At 48.0% G+C, this 15,589-nt stretch overlaps 1 protein-coding gene across 1 annotated transcript in view; it reads right to left on the reverse strand.

Annotated features, from left to right (window-relative positions):
- Positions 1–15,589, reverse strand: part of IL7R (interleukin 7 receptor) — a 39,648-nt gene that overhangs the window by 12,697 nt on the left and 11,362 nt on the right. Inside the window, exons 3-4 of the mRNA XM_030567105.1 lie at positions 2,850–3,004; positions 384–538 (exon numbers count right to left, since the gene is read on the reverse strand). Coding sequence (XP_030422965.1) covers positions 384–538; positions 2,850–3,004 — 310 coding nt within the window. The remainder of the gene's footprint in view (positions 1–383; positions 539–2,849; positions 3,005–15,589) is intronic.

Raw genomic sequence — 15,589 nt, forward strand, 5'->3', positions numbered from 1 at the left:
CATTTAAATATGGTAATGAACAGCATACCTCTAATGTGACCTATCTATTGATCACAATTACTAATATTTAGCACTGATGTCACGCTTTCTATTTTCATTGCAATAAGCATTAATTAATTAATTAATTAATCCAAGACAATCCCTGTGAAGGAAGTATTGTAAGTGGTCTAATGGATTCCGACCATTTTCAATCATTATCAGCCTGGAATGGATTTGAAATGGCAACCTAGAAGTGAAATGATCTAATAACAATTGCTGCAGTTTCCCAAGTTTTCAGCTAAGGGACAACAAAAACGAAGTATATTTTATGCCTATATTATTAGTTCTTGTACTAACCTAGACTTAAGCAATTAGTAAGAAAATCACTATACATTTTCACTTACTTCCCAAGTCCCGTTTTCCTGCCGATAGGCTGTTTCGTGTATTAATTTGTCCTTTAGATATTTTTTCTTTGAATGCGGAGTCTTGTATCGAATAAAATACTCGTTTGCATCCTTTCGGAATGTGATATTTATGCCAAATGGAGTCTCAGGCTTAACTGTAAATGGTGATAAGGGGAAAACAAGTCAATGTATCACACAGGGAACAGTAACCTTAATGTGTAACTAGCTAATAAGTCAATGTGTTTATTTTAAAAAGACTTCAAAACAACTGCTCAGAAGTTCTCACTTCCTCCAGGGAATCATCCCGGCACCTGGCTGGCCCAGCATTGGGGAAATGCAATGGTGAGCTTCATATCAGCTTTGTACTTCCTTCCAGAGCTGTGCTGTGTGCTTCTCAGTTGTAGCTGAGAATCTGGCGTTATAACTGGTGTTATGAATAGAGATAATGCCCCATTGCATTGTAACATTGAATCATTGGAAAGTAATTCTAAAACACATAACAGTCAAGTATGAGCTTTACCTGATCAGTGTCATTAGATTGTGTCTCCTCTCCAGATTTTGAAATACAACATAATTTCAGTAAAGAATATGTCATAAATTGCTATGCCTGTCTCTTCTGTTGTAAGTATAAATGTATTTGTGGCTTCTCTGTCCATTAGTGACAGCCTTGCAGGTATGCAGGCAGTGTGAAATGACAAAGTATTAGGTGAAAAAAATCTAGATCTAACCAGGGCTACTCAAGCACAATGGGAAAGTTTTGACTCTTCGATCAAAATTCCTTCTGCTGATCTCAAAGCTTCAGTACTCTTTCTGGCCAATTTCCTTGTTTTTGTTGGAATTAAAAATTATGTTTTTTAATATGACTTTGATGGGAGCAGGATTGGAGCCAGTCCTGATAGTAGCCTGAGAAGCAGCAGTTTCTGTTCCAGCGTGGACCTTGCTCAAACAGAATATTCAGTTCTCTCACTGATATCACTTGGGGCTTGTACTCACTAGAAAATGATGTCATGTTAGTTAATATGACACCTCCCGTTGTGTAATAACATGATCTCATTCTCTAGTGAAGCCAAGAGGGGACAGACCTTAATTAGACTTAGCAGAAGCCCACCACTAAGCATGCTAAGAACTGCCTAATAAATTCTTAATTTTTAACTCTTTCCCCCCATAATTATCTGGGAGACTCTGCCACTGTGGACTGGTCATATACCAAATTTGGAGATGTTCTCATGTAACTGTTTTCATGGTATGGATGAGCATTAATATTTTTACAAGGGTTTTATTAAAAAAAAAGTTATTCTCCACCCCACTCCCACACACACTATGCATAAAAGAAAATTTAGGAAAGGGAACGCTCTCAAATGATTCATAAACAATTTACCCCGGGGCTAAGGCCAAGGATGGAAAGTTTCAGACTCAAAGGAGAATATTTCAGAAAGATATGCAGGCATATGAATAATAGGGACATCTGACCAAAATTTTACTTTAAACCCCTTATCCTTCAGAAGAAAATCTGACCTACCCATTATTTGCAGAGCCTTGGAGTTAAACACACTGAAGTGCTTTCTCATACACCACTGTGCAGTGTGTGGCGTATGAAGCTAAACAGACTAGAATAGAAGTGAATTCAAGAATCAAAGGTCCTCACCTGAGAACACTCTGATAAGGTGCCTCAGATATTTAAGGGACTGTTAGCTTGAGTGAATCAACTAATCTCAACTGTACCAATGGCGCATGGGGAAAGAGGCCATTTCTCAGGAAGCTAGGCTCCAAATCATTAGAGCTCAATACCATAACCTTGAATTACATCTGGAATGAAACAGGAAGCCATACAGAATATGGAATACTATTGTAACGTGCTTCTGACTGCCAATTCCACTAGAGTAGTCGGACTACTGCACTTTGCACTAGTTGGAGTCTCTAGGTGATCTCCAAGCACATCTGTGTGTACAGTGCTTTACAGAATTCCATGTGGAGGTGATAAAACAAGGATAACTGCAGGAAGGCAAGCATCCCAATTGGTTATTGTCATTGCACCAAACTCAGATGGAAGAAAGGCACTTGGTCACTGGAGCCAACCTGGACTGTAGGAGAAATTGATCATCCAACAACAGCCCTAAACTGCATAACTTCTTGGCAAAGGAGGACAAACCTTTTCAGAGCAGCCTGGGCTATCCACAAGTCTCTCCAGTTATGGGGTAGATTAAAAGCAAAGTAGAATAGGCCAGCACCTAAGTCCCCTATTCTAAACACAGTTCAATCATGTTTAGTTTTGGGGGGAAGGATTGGTAAGGAATATCCACATATTTTCTGGACTTATGGCCACAAATTACCTTAACTCACCATGTCTTGATCCCTCAACCAGCCACCATTTCCTCCGTTTTATCTGGAGTGAATGTTGGTTTTTGCATCAATTTTTTCCCAATAATTTAGACTTCTTAATACTGTGTAAAGCACTTGGCATCTTACCAATATGGGTTACTTCCACACTCCTGCAGTACGGTCTGTTTGACTCAAGGACCACACAAACTTCCTTAGGCGAGAGGATTCCATAGAAATATAAAAAATATGTGCCTTCCTGTTTCTCCATAGTCGAACATATACGCTTTTCAATGATGGTGCTGCTGTTGATTCAATGTGACAGAGTTAGTTTCTTTTCAATCGTAATGAAAAAAAATTCTTAAATATTTTCGCAGTGATCTTTGAGGTCAGATTTTCAAGTTCCAAGCACATCTAGATCTACAGAGCAGAACACAAGCTCAATTCTGCAGGCACCTACTAAGCCCTTAGTGAAGTAGTTGCAATCAAGCATCATTTCTTTGAAAGGGATAATACACAATAGTAAGTAATTTTGTAATATTGGTTTGAACAATCGGGCCCTACAATGGGGCTTTTAAAATCCATTCTTTGTTGTTTATTTTAATACAGCTAATAAAGATAACGAAGAAAAGAAAGGTCTCTAACCTAGAGAGAACCATTATGAGATTATACAACAAAGTAGGTAAAAACCAAACTTCTTCATTATTAAGGGCAAAGAATAGTATAACAAAGACAATTGTTAACTGGTTAAGGAGATTTACCTGTGTAGTTATGTAATAATAATGCTATTTTTGTTATTCATCTCCAGCGTGGGGTTCATTATCAAGTAAAATCATAAACTAATCTCCAGAATTATTCCCTTTTGGGATGAGGAAAGGGAGAAGCAGGAAAGAAAGAGGAGTGCTGAAAGAGGACCAAATTAAAACCTGAAAGGTAAGTAAAAGAGGAGAAGAGAGGAGAGGACCGATAGGTCGGAGAGGGGTAAAGAGGGAAAAGAAAACGGAGGGAGAGGATGGGTTGAGGAGAATGGGAGGGGCTTAAGGCCTCAAGGGAACTGCAAAAAACAAAAAGGTTGCATTAATGAGAAAGTTAATAGATTATTTCCATTTTTCCAAATTATATATCCATAAACTTATCTTTGTTGTTTCTATTGGAAAACTTGTTTTGTTCCACTGTCACCAGACTGAACAAGTGAGAGTACCATTCTTTCATAGTTGGCACACTTGGGACTTACTTCTGTCATTGTAGAATTAGACATTAGGCTATGATCAGAGTTCTACCCAACCAAAGTTTGTCAAAGGATTTCAATTTGCAAGATAGATTGGCATGCCTTAAGATGGCATGGCCAGCCTGAAGTTCCATGTTGTTGGACTGAAAGAAATTGGCCTAAATATTTATCTCTGTCCAAAGAAGATGGATGACAAGGCAATCTCATACTATGTGGTAAAAGTTACAGCCTGCTGCATTGCAGCACCAGCATTTGTCAGAGTTGGCTGCACTGGACTTGAAACATCTACATGGAGTCTAGTGCATCCTCCAAAGGATTTTCTGACAGATCAGTCCTAATCCCAAATCCAGTGAGCAATCCTTTGTGGTGGAACTGATTTCCCTGGGTGTTGGTAAGGGAAATAGATAGCTCATGTTCCCATTGCTTTCTAATATTGCCACTGCTGATTGCCAACTTGCTTCATAGATAGAAATATAGACTGGTCAATGGCATAGGTAGGTAGTGTTACTTTTTCAGGAAGCCCTATGGGTTGGGGATCTGGTGCTGCGAAAGCAGGTAGGCCAAACTGGTGTTGGAGATCAGGTTTAAGTAGAAGCTGTTGCCATTCCTTCTTTGCTCCAGCTGGGATTTTTCCTAAAGGTGAGAAAAAAGCATGAAGGAATCATTTTTAGTTATGTGGTTTATGTTCAAAATCTCTTTGTTAATCCAATGAGGCAATAGAATGCATCTACAGGCAATTAAAATGTTGGTGTTACCCCAAACTGAAGGAATTACATTTAAACTTAGAAGCAACCAGATACCACACTTTCTTAGAGGCCAAAATTGTGACAGATTTCTCCGTAAGATCTTCCTCTAAATACACCCATTGGTAGAATTTGGATAACTGTACATTAATATTTTTTGATTGGTGAGTATCCAGCCTGACTTGAGTGAACTGAGGGCATTTTAGCTTTTAGTGAGTTCACTCCAAGTCTATGCATTAATAATTTCCCAGCTTTATTGCCTGATTTCCGGTATGTCTGTTTTAATCTTAACAAAGCAAATTCAGCCTGAGCTGCAGTTATTTTATTGGTTTTGTACCTGAGATTAGTCCTCCTCGGAGTTTACCCGAAGAGGATGAAATCAGCATAGCAGATGGTCTGCTTTCTTGAGATTTCCTCTGAAATTCATTAGCGTGATATGTCTAGTTCTCTTTTTGTGGGAGGAGTAGGGTATTATTCTGCTTCTTAAGTATACTTTGAAATACCCCACAAGATCACTTAGGAGACCAACGTGTTCTCATTGGTTTCAAAGAAAAATTGTATTTCCTCCCTCACAAAGTTTGTAAATTGTGTGTCTACAAGTAAAGAGAAGTTTAACCACCATCTTCTGGCAGCCTGCAGCTTTTCAGGGGACGAGAGCTGCAATGGCAAAGGCGCATGATCAGAGATCATAATCACTTTTATTCATTGTTAATAACACAGCTCACCAAGCCACTTGTTACCAAAAAATAATCAATCTGTGAATATGTGGAATGCAGAGGTGAGAAAAAGGTGTAGTCTCTACCTGTAGAGTGCTGCAGTCTCCATATATTCTGTACACCCGGTTCTTTTATCTGGGCATTAATGGTCTGCATAGCAGAGAATTGGGATGGTTGGAGTCTGCTCAATCTGTCCAAAAGCAAGTCTAATGCTTTATTGAAGTCCCCTTCTATAATCAAATTTTTTAGGGAGGAGTCAATTAATCTCAAAAATGATTGAGAAAGGAGGGAATCATCTTTGCTGGAGGCATATAGGATTTTACGTAACATCAGAAATACAAACTTCAACAAGTAAGGGTGTTCCCTCAGTGTCTTTATCAGTTGGCAGTGTTTGTGGGTGCAGTTTTTTATTTTACAAGATTGACATCCCCAAGATCTGGTTGAGTAATTTCAAAAAAACGCCTTCACCAGTCCACACTTTCTAAAATCTTTTCAGCCTCAGACTCAGTGAGGTGTGTTTCCTGGAGTCGATATCAGCTTTCAACTTTCTTAAGCAAGACAATTATTTTCCTTTTTACCAAATCCTTTTATGTTTCAAGAAGCACTTTTAACTAAATTAGCCATAGGTACTCACCTAGATAAGTATCCCAACAAACATCTTATGCCATACTCATTGAGACCAAAGGGTACAGGTAGGGTGAGGTCTCCAGTGTGAGGGGTATTTGGGGAGTTCATAAAGATTTCAGAGGGAAAAGAGAAGCTAGAGTGGCAAGAGGTTAAGTGGATAAGAAAGAGTTGAGAGGAGGTAGGACAAGGGGGCAGGGGATGTAAGAAAAGGCAAAGATACGAGAAAGCAGTGCCCTTGAGTCAGGGTGGAATAAAAGATCAGGAAGTTAGAGAAAGGGAAGCCCAAACAACCACATCCCCTCTGCCCCAAGTTGAATGCAAAATACATCAATATTCTCAACTACCCTCCCCTGCAAAAGGGGAACATCTCAGAGTACATTTTAATAGGGTTTCTGGGCTAAAATCCACATATAACTATGCATTGGATGTTAGAGTCTAATGACACAGACATCTGCTTGGGGATCCACTGGAATAATATGAGAGGTGGAAAGCAAGAAGAAACTACTCCACCATCTCTTCTAGAGAAATGGGTCCAAAATCTCAGTGTACGACCTTCCAATGGCTGGCTCTTTAAAGAGCCATAAGAATTGAAATATTTACCTCTTCCTTGGGTATGTCACCAAATATCAACACCTGTAATTTAAACTGAATACATTACTGGTATGCTGTTCTTCTTCGAGTGATTGCTCACATCCATTCCAGTTAGGTGTGCGCGCCGCGCGTGCACGTTCGTCGGAAACTTTTTACCCTAGCAACTCCAGTGGGCCGGCAGGTCGCCCCCTGGAGTGGCGCCGCCATGGCGCCCAATATATATCCCTGCCGGCCCGCCCGCTCCTCAGTTCCTTCTTACCGCCGTGTCGGTCGTTGGAACTGTGGAGCGCGGCATAGCTGTCCTCCACGTCCCTAGCTCTCCTAGTTTCTATCGCTTGTTTATCGCTTATCTCTAGTTCTATAGATAGTTGTTAATTAGTATTGTTAAGTAGATAGTTTAGTAAATAGCTGTTAAGTAGTTCCTGGCCGGGGGGCTTAGCCCTTCCCGGCACCGGGCGCCAGGCTCATGCCTGTTTCGCCAGGCTTCAAGCAGTGTGCGGCCTGCAAGAAGCCCATGCCTACCAGCGATCCCCACGAAGCGTGCCTGAAGTGCCTCGGGGAATCGCACAGATCTGACAAGTGCCGCATCTGTAAGGCTTTTAAGCCGAGGACAAAAAAGGAGAGGGATCAGAGGCTCCGAACTCTCCTAATGGAGGCGGCACTTGACCCGTCGACTTCGCAGACCGTGGTTTCGGCACCGGCACCGGATCGCTCCGGCACCGAGAAGACTCCTCGGCACCGACCTTCTCCGGCACCGGAATCAGTGCCTAGGCCGTCGAAGTCTAATACTCCGGCCAGGCAGACCCGGCTTGAACGCCCGGCCTCGACATCGGCCGCGGCGCCGCCGGCACCGTCAGCACCGTTGACTCCGGGCCCGGCGGGTCTGTTGAGTCCGGTGCCGCCGAGCTCCCCCATGAGATCTGGGGTTGAGATAATGGTCCCATCCACACCGGAGACCTTCGCCTCGGCTCGGGACCTTATTGCCCTGACGGAGCCTACTCGGCTGCCACCCCCGGTTCCTCCGGTGCGGGTCACGTCCAGAGGCAAGCCCATGATGTCGGCACCGCCCACGGACAGTCGTTCGCCATCCAGGCCCCGACGTCTTGGGCGCTCCAGATCCCGACGCCGCTCGCAGTCCCGGCACCGCTCCCCTCAGCGGTACCGGTCGCACTCGCGGCACCGGTCGGCATCGAGACGGTCGCGGTCAGGCTCCAGTCGACACCGGCACCGCGACTCCAGCAGCAGGTCCCGACGCTACTCGCCGCACCGGTCGACCTCCCGGCACCGAGCTGGTGGCAGGTCCCGGTCCCGATCTCGCTCGACCTCCCGGCACCGAGCTGGTGGCAGGTTCCGGTCCCGGTCGATCTCCCGGCACCGAGCTGGTAGTAGGTCCCGGCACCGAAGCGGCGCCCGGCACCGTGACAGATCCCGGTCCCGAAGCAGCGCCCGGCACCGTGACAGATCCCGGTCCCGAAGCAGCGCCCGGCACCGTGACAGATCCCGGTCCCGAAGCAGCGCCCGGCACCGTGACAGATCCCGATCCCGGTCCCGGCACCGTTATGACTCCCGGCACCGGTCCCCGGCACCGAGACGATCCTCCGTGCCGGCCCGCGCAGACCCGTACCATCCAGGGTCGGCCCCGCCGTGGCCCTCCAGGCAGCCGTCCGTGTCCTCCCAGACGGACAGCGGCTATGCGCTGGGCACCGACCGGCAGGCGGCGCTGTTTGCTGATCCGCCGCTGCAGGACCAAGGCCCCCCACAGTGGGGATTCTGGACACCCTGGGCGTACCATCAGGCCCAGGGCCCCCAGCAGCTCCCTGCTAGGCCGGCGACTGCGGAGCGTAGGGCCCCTGAAGCCTCTTTGTCTCGCCCCCCTCCCTCCCCGGAAGGGGACGAAGGGTCCAAACAGCAGGACTCCGCTGCGGCTCCGGAGACAGAGGCGAGGGCTGAGGAAGACCCTCAGTTGGACACTATTGTGCCTGGGGTCTCATCATCCTCCTCCCCGGATGAGGCGGTGGCGGGTACCTCCTCCAACAGTCCCCCCCCGCTGGATCTCAGGGCGCACCAGGACCTCCTCAGGCGATTGGCTCAAACCTGAGTCTGCAGGCAGAGGAGGTCTCGGAGATAGAGGACCCAATTGTTACCATCCTCTCTTCCGATGCTCCCACCAGGGTCGCCCTGCCGTTTATACGGACCATTCAGGCCAATGCCAATACTATCTGGCAGTCCCCGGCCTCCATCCCTCCGACAGCGAAAGGAGTCGAGAGGAAGTACATGGCCCCTTCTAAGGGGTACGAATATTTACATGTTCACCCGACTCCCGGTTCACTGGTAGTGCAATCGGTGAACGATAGGGAGCGTCACGGCCAGGAGGCTCCGGCCCCCAAATCCAGAGAAGCCAGGCGGATGGACCTCCTTGGCCGTAAGGTGTATTCGGCTGGGGCGCTGCAGCTCAGGGTCTCTAACCAACAGGCCCTGCTGAGCAGATACGCCTTTAACTCCTGGGTGGCAGTGGACAAATTTAAGGAGCTGCTGCCACAGGATGCTCGCCAAGAGTTCACGGCCATCTTGGACGAAGGCAAGAAGGTCGCGCGCACGGCCTTGCAAGCCTCCTTGGACGCTGCGGACTCGGCTGCCCGTACCCTCGCGTCAGGAGTTACGATGCGTCGCATCTCCTGGCTGCAGGTTTCCGGCCTTCCGCCAGAGCTCCAGCACACGATACAGGACCTTCCTTTCGAAGGCCAGGGCCTGTTTTCCGATAAGACAGACCCCAGACTTAAGAGTTTAAAGGACAACCGGGTCATTGCGCGGTCCCTCGGGATGCACACCCCCGTGACACAGCGTAGACCCTTTAGGCCGCAGCAACAGCAGCACCGTCGGCCGTTTTCCCAGTTCCGCCAGCGGCAGGACCCTTACAGGCGCCGCGGCAGGAACGGGAGGCGCAGGCAGTCGGGGAACCAAGGGGGGCAGAACCAAGGCTCCTCAAAACCCCCGCCTGGTCCTAAGCCTTCATTTTGAAGGTACGCTCGAGGGCGCAGTAACAGTTTCCCCTACGGATCCTTCCCCTCCGTTTTCCAACCGCCTTTCGTTTTTCCTCCCGGCGTGGTCCCAAATAACATCGGACCGCTGGGTCTTGAGCGTGGTGCAGACGGGGTACCGCCTGCAGTTTGTTTCGTTCCCTCCTTCCCGCCCTCCTTCCTCGTCCCTCTTCAGGGACCCCTCTCACGAGCAATTCCTTCGGCAGGAGGTGCGGACGCTCCTCAGCAAAGGAGCTATAGAGGCGGTTCCCGAAAACGAGAAAGGCAAGGGGTTTTATTCCCGCTATTTTCTGATCCCCAAGGCCAAGGGGGGCCTCAGGCCTATCCTCGACCTGCGAGAACTCAACAAATACCTCGTGAAGTTGAAGTTCCGCATGGTATCCCTGGGGACCATTATTCCATCCCTGGATCCGGGAGACTGGTACGCCGCCCTCGACATGCAGGACGCGTATTTCCACGTTGCCATTTGGCCACGCCACAGACGCTTCCTCCGCTTCGTTGTGGGGGCTCGTCATTATCAATTTGCGGTCCTCCCGTTTGGCCTGTCCACGGCCCCGAGGGTGTTTACAAAATGCATGGCAGTTGTCGTGGCGCATCTTCGGCGCAACCGTGTCCACGTGTTCCCTTATCTGGACGATTGGTTGATTCGGGGCACGTCGGAACAGCAGGTGTACAGCCATGTCCGCGTGATCACCGGCATGTTTGCGAGTCTGGGCCTCTTGATAAACACAGACAAGTCCACCCTGAGGCCCACTCAGAAGGTGGAATTTATCGGGGCCGTCCTGGACGCCACTGTGGGCAGGGCCTCGCTGCCTCGGCAGCGGTTCCAGACCATGGCGGCGATCGTTCAACGCTTGCGGTCAGCCCCGTTGACGTCAGTGAGGACATGTCTAACCCTGTTAGGCCACATGGCGGCGTGCACTTTTGTGACCGACTACGCTCGGCTCCGCATGAGGCCTCTCCAGCTGTGGCTTATCAGTCATTACAGACCAAGGCAACCGCTAGACATGTTAATCACAGTCCCCCAGAAGGTCTTAGATTCCCTCGGCTGGTGGGTGGACCAGTCCGTATTGTGTGCGGGTCTTCCCTTTCACCCGTCTCAGCCCTCGGTATCCCTGACAACGGATGCCTCAGATCTAGGCTGGGGGGCCCACCTAGGGACCCTGCGGACGCAGGGCCTATGGTCCCAGGAGGAGGTGGGGCTACATATCAACATGAGGGAGTTGAGAGCGGTCCGCCTTGCTTGCCAAACGTTTTGTCATCAGCTTCAGGGTCGTTGTGTAGCCGTGTTCACGGACAACACGACGACCATGTATTATATCAACAAGCAGGGCGGCACCAGGTCCTCCTCCCTGTGCCTCGAGGCGATACGACTCTGGGACTTTTGCGTAGCCCACTCCATTCACCTCAGGGCTTCCTTCCTTCCCGGAGTACGGAACACGCTGGCGGATCGATTGAGCAGATCCTTCCTGTCACACGAGTGGTCCCTTCGACCGGACGTCGCTCTCTCCATTTTCCGGAGGTGGGGTTATCCCCGGGTGGACCTCTTTGCGTCCAAGGGGAACAGGAAGTGCCAAGCGTTCTGCTCCTTTCAGGGCAGGGAGCCGGGGTCGATAGCGGATGCCTTCCTCATCCAGTGGTCGACCCACCTGTACTATGCGTTTCCTCCGTTCCCTCTGGTTCACAAGGTCCTCCTGAAGGTGCGCAGAGACAGGGCTCGTGTGATCATGGTGGCCCCGGCATGGCCCAGACAGCACTGGTACACCATGCTGCTAGACTTGGCCGTAGCCGACCCAGTTCCCCTGCCCCTTCATCCGGACCTGATTACCCAGGACCACGGGTCCCTCTGTCACCCAGACCTGCAGTCGCTGCACCTAGCGGCGTGGCTCCTGCGTGGCTAACTGGTTCCGAGCTGCGCTGCTCCACGCCTGTAAGAGAGGTGCTCTTGAGCAGCAGGAAACCATCCACAAGAGCCACATATTCGGCAAAATGGAAACGCTTCTCCTGTTGGTGCGTAGAGAGAAATCTCCGCCCTATGGAAGTTTCGGTATCCGAAATCTTAGATTATGTTTGGTCCCTCAAAGAACATGGTCTGGCCTTATCGTCGTTGCGAGTCCATCTGGCAGCTATCTCCACCTTTCACCCGGGTGCGGACGGTCGCTCCGTTTTTTCTCACCCGACGGTGTCGAGATTCCTTAAGGGGCTGGAACGGTTATTCCCTAACGTCCGTCCCCCTGCTCCAACCTGGGATCTTAACCTGGTGTTGTCCCGGCTCATGGGGCCCCCCTTTGAGCCGTTAGCTACTTGCTCCCTGCTTTACCTCTCTTGGAAGGCTGCCTTTCTAGTAGCTATCACCTCAGCTAGACGGGTGTCGGAACTCCGAGCCCTTGTGGTGGACCCCCCATACACGGTCTTCCACAAAGACAAGGTGCAGCTTAGACCACACCCTGCCTTTCTACCCAAGGTGGTCTCAGCCTTCCACGTCAACCAAGAGATTTTCCTCCCGGTTTTTTTCCCAAAACCTCACTCCTCAGGCAGGGAGCAGCAGCTCCACTCGCTGGATGTCCGTAGAGCTCTCGCGTTCTACATAGAGAGGACCAAACCCTTCCGCAAATCCCCCCAGCTTTTCGTGGCGGTAGCGGACCGTATGAAAGGGCTTCCTATCTCCTCCCAGAGGTTATCCTCGTGGGTTACGTCCTGTATCAGGACCTGTTATGACTTGGCCCATGTCCCTACGGGCCGTGTGACTGCGCATTCTACCAGAGCGCAGGCGTCATCGCTGGCTTTCCTGGCCCGTGTGCCCATCCAGGAAATCTGTCGGGCAGCGACCTGGTCATCGGTCCACACCTTTGCTTCCCACTACGCCCTGGTCCAGCAGTCGAGAGAGGATGCGGCCTTCGGAACTGCAGTGCTCCATGCCGCGACTTCTCACTCCGACCCCACCGCCTAGGTATGGCTTGGGAGTCACCTAACTGGAATGGATGTGAGCAATCACTCGAAGAAGAAAAGACGGTTACTCACCTTTGTAACTGTTGTTCTTCGAGATGTGTTGCTCACATCCATTCCACATCCGCCCTCCTTCCCCACTGTCGGAGTCGCCGGCAAGAAGGAACTGAGGAGCGGGCGGGCCGGCAGGGATATATATTGGGCGCCATGGCGGCGCCACTCCAGGGGGCGACCTGCCGGCCCACTGGAGTTGCTAGGGTAAAAAGTTTCCGACGAACGTGCACGCGCGGCGCGCACACCTAACTGGAATGGATGTGAGCAACACATCTCGAAGAACAACAGTTACAAAGGTGAGTAACCGTCTTTTCTTAAAAACACTATGAATAAGACAAAGAGACAGCAACCCTCCCCACCCACTCCTTTCCCCCAATAAATAAATAAATAAATAACCTATGAAAAACCAAACCATTATTTGAAATGGAGACAGGAGATTTGGCTTGATAAATGACCAATCCCAATTTGAACAGTTTGTTAGGCAAATCAATTACCTCCAGTGTCTCAGTGAGAGGATACAATACAGTGACTGTCTCCGCTGGGTTCTTGCTCAGAGGGATTTGGTGTGTTGATCTGAGTATGTGATTGTCCAGTGGCTCCGCCTGGCTTTACATATGGGAAAGATGGAGGATATGGAGGGTGCAAAGCTGATGTGGGACCTTCTCCCAATCCTTTTGCTTCTGGTGACAACAACCCAGCAACACAAGGGTTGAATAGCAAAGGAAAATCGCATGGCCACATAAATTTGTCTGTTTAATTATATGGAGGCAATATAGTTTTCTGCTTCTGCTGGTCTGGAGAAGCCAAGGAGTTGGCCAGCCTGCTTGATTTTAAAAATAGCTGGGAAGGTTATAAAATAGGTCAGTCCTTTCTCCTTGACCGTCTTCCTTGACATATTGAACAGGACTCTTTATTTAACTACAGCTCAGCTGTAGTTGGGAAATATTATTTTATGCCCATTACAATTCAGGTTTCCTTTTTCTCTGACTTTTTAAAGGCTGGATTATTGCACATTGTATATTAGGAATCTGAATATAAATTCCATGGGTTTGGCATTAGCTGAAGGTTTGGGGGCTAGGGAGTGGAGAGGTCTTTCTATGTTCAGCTTTGTATCAAGGTATAAGGAAAGAATCGAAGTAGGGTCTTAGACAGTAATTCTATTGGCCTGTACTTTTCCACTTCCAGAGGGAGCCTGACCACCTTCAAATTAGTTTTGTAGGACCAGTCCTCCAGATCACTCATTCCATATTGTAGCTTTTGGATCAGACATTGTTGCTCTAGTGATCCTAACAGAGTCCATATTGTCTTCTAAGATACATATTCTAGTTCTTCCTCTTTGTTCCTGGAGGTTAGCCTCTGCAAACTGACTTAATGTGCTGCAGTCGTGGCTTTAATTTTAGGATTAATTTAATGCTCTGGTAGGTTCTGCTCTTTAGATGTCTCCTTTAGCCTTTTATAGACTTGATCTAGGCCTACTGGGGACCCTCTTCCTGGGCCATGCTGCCCTGCACAGGCTGTTCAGAGACCCTCTGTTTCTTTGCTATTTGTGGGGAGTTTGGAGAGGGAAAGGTGTGTGTGTGTCAAAATTGGATCAATTTGCTGCTTTGATGTTAAACAACAAGATTAACCATCCAGAGACAAAAACAGTGGCCTTAATATAGTGAATGTTGTTGGATTTTACTGTGGTTGAGCAGGAACTACTAGGCAGCTATTTTCCCCTGCTGGCTCCCAGAATCTCACACTGATATCTCTTATTAAGGGCCAGATTTTGTTACATAAGAATGACCATACTGAGTCAGACCAAAGGTCCATCGAGCTCAGTATCCTGTCTTCTGACAGTGGCCAATGCCAGGTGCCCCAGAGGGAATGAACAGAACAGGTAATCATCAAATGATCCATCCCCTGTCACCCATTCCCAGCTTCTTGCAAACAGAGGTTAGGGATACCATCCCTGCCCTTCCTGGCTAATAGCCATTGATGGACCTATCCTCCATGAATTTATCTAGTTATTTTTTGAAACCTGTTGTAGTCTTAGCCTTCACAACATCCTCTGGCAAGGAGTTCCACAGGTTCACTGTGTGTCGTGTGAAAAAATATTTTCTTTTGTTTGTTTTAAACCTGCTGCTTACCTTTATTTATATGAACTTCAGTGAGACTCCTTGTGGAATAAGGTACTATGTCATGTAAATAATGGGATCACAATATGGCCATTGTTTTTTAATTCTGGTTCCATGGGTGTACTGATCAAGTGGTACGTCTGTGAAATCACATTAGGAGCTATGGGGCTGTGTAAGGAAAACCGAGGAGAGATTTTATCGTTTAATTTGAGATGTTTGTATTAAAATAACTTTGTTTTTTAAAAAAACATTTTATCTCAATTTAAAAATACACTTCAGATGAGCCTTGTGGTGGCTGATCCAATTTAAGTCAATGATAAAACTTACCTTTGATGGCAGCAGAAGTAGAATCACCATGTTAATTAAATGATAATAAATGAGGGGAAAAGTTACATGGCACTGTTTCACTTCAACATGCTCCTCTATCCATGACAACCACAGCTGACATGACCACAATTTAAAACCAACAATTTAAGATCAATACATTTATAACAACAGAGGAGAAGAAAGTAAACAGAGAATCACTGATTTCTGTCAGAAGCTGGCTGCAATCACACTTTTTAGAACCACAGCTAATTATCTGTGCAGGTCACAGCTCAACCAAATCATAGAATGCAGGGATGTATTACAAGTGGAAAATGAGCACAGACTGGAGATTTTAAAGGATGGACATAGATGAAAGAATGTGTGGAAGACAGAAGAACAGTGGAGGAAGGTAAAAGCAGCAAAGAATCCTGTGGCACCTTATAGACTAACAGACGTTTTGGAGCATGAGCTTTCGTGGGTGAATACCCACTTCCTCAGATGCATTTCGTGGGTATTCACCCACG

Source organism: Gopherus evgoodei, chromosome 6, assembly GCF_007399415.2.
Source record: "Gopherus evgoodei ecotype Sinaloan lineage chromosome 6, rGopEvg1_v1.p, whole genome shotgun sequence".
NCBI lineage: Eukaryota > Metazoa > Chordata > Testudines > Testudinidae > Gopherus > Gopherus evgoodei.